The 1246-nt window shown below is 29.1% G+C and overlaps 1 protein-coding gene across 2 annotated transcripts in view; it reads left to right on the plus strand.

Annotated features, from left to right (window-relative positions):
• The window catches only part of LOC106876866 (stomatin-like protein 1), a 22807-nt gene that overhangs the window by 11660 nt on the left and 9901 nt on the right, over positions 1–1246 (plus strand). For both annotated transcript variants that reach the window (XM_014925605.2, XM_052973194.1), the window contains exon 6: positions 342–545. In XM_014925605.2, coding sequence (XP_014781091.1) covers positions 342–545 — 204 coding nt within the window. The remainder of the gene's footprint in view (positions 1–341; positions 546–1246) is intronic.

Genomic DNA, 1246 nt, shown 5'->3' on the forward strand with positions numbered 1-1246 from the left:
TATATATATATATATATATATATATATATATATGACGGGCTTCATAAATATATATATTTATGTATATATCTATGTGTGTGTGTGTCTCTGTGCTTGTGTATGTCTCTGTAACCTAGCGGTTTGGCAAAAGATACCGATAGAATAAGCACTACGCTTAAAAAATAAGTCCTAGGTCGATTGTTTGACTAAAACTCATAAAGGCAGTGCTTTAACATGGCCACAGTCAAATAGATGGCTGAAACAGGTAAAAAAATAAAAGAATAAAAACTGTTGAAAACGTAATTATAATGGTTTTTTAAAAAATTGTAAGTCCAAACTATTTACTATTATCTTCTTTATAGATTCTTGTTTCTGATGGTGCAGCAATTGAGATTGGTGCAAATATTTATGTTCGTATTGTCAATGTGCAGAAGTCTGTAGCTTGTGTCCAGGACCACAATCGTTCTGTAAGACTCCTTGTACAACTGACCTTGGTGAAACTACTAGCAAAGAAAACCTTGGAAGAAATAGAACAACAGAGATCTTCTATTGCAGCTGCCGTACAGGTATGTTTTAAGTAGTATTAAACCTACAACAGCTGTTGCTAATAACTCTTAATTTTCCGAATACTGTGTGGAACTTGAAGGAACTTGGAGGATTCTAACATTTCAACAAACTTATTGCAGGCAAACAATAATTATATCTGGTAGCTGTGGCATAATTATTGACATTTACCCAATTAATGACATAAAAAATGCACAGACCTATAAGATGTTCCTAAATTTCAGCAGAGCATGTTCCAGAAAAAAACAAAGCTTTTACTGCATTAAAACTTATGGGTGGGCTAATGTTAGTGTGTGTGTGTGTGTGTGTGTGTATATATATATAATAAGTATTTCATATTAATTCATTTGGTACTTATTGTTGGTTGAGATATATATCTAATTATTGTTCTACTTACGATCTGACGAGTAGCTATATTTTTGAATAGAATTTATTTTCGATAATTTCAATTGATTTTAATCGATTTAAATTTCTTTTCTATTTGAAAATTGGTTATGAAACACGTGTAATCTTTTTATTATATTTATCTTATGATATTTACTTTACTTTATATTATACTCATTTATTGTGCTTTTAATTATTAATTTTTCTATGTGATAGTGGATTTTCATCGATGAGTTCTTGAAAATTGGTTATTTTCCCTAAAACTATATATTTTATATATACTTTATCTATAAGGCTCAATTTAATTTTAATTTTTTAT

Source organism: Octopus bimaculoides, chromosome 15 (assembly GCF_001194135.2).
Source record: "Octopus bimaculoides isolate UCB-OBI-ISO-001 chromosome 15, ASM119413v2, whole genome shotgun sequence".
In the NCBI taxonomy this organism is placed as follows: domain Eukaryota; kingdom Metazoa; phylum Mollusca; class Cephalopoda; order Octopoda; family Octopodidae; genus Octopus; species Octopus bimaculoides.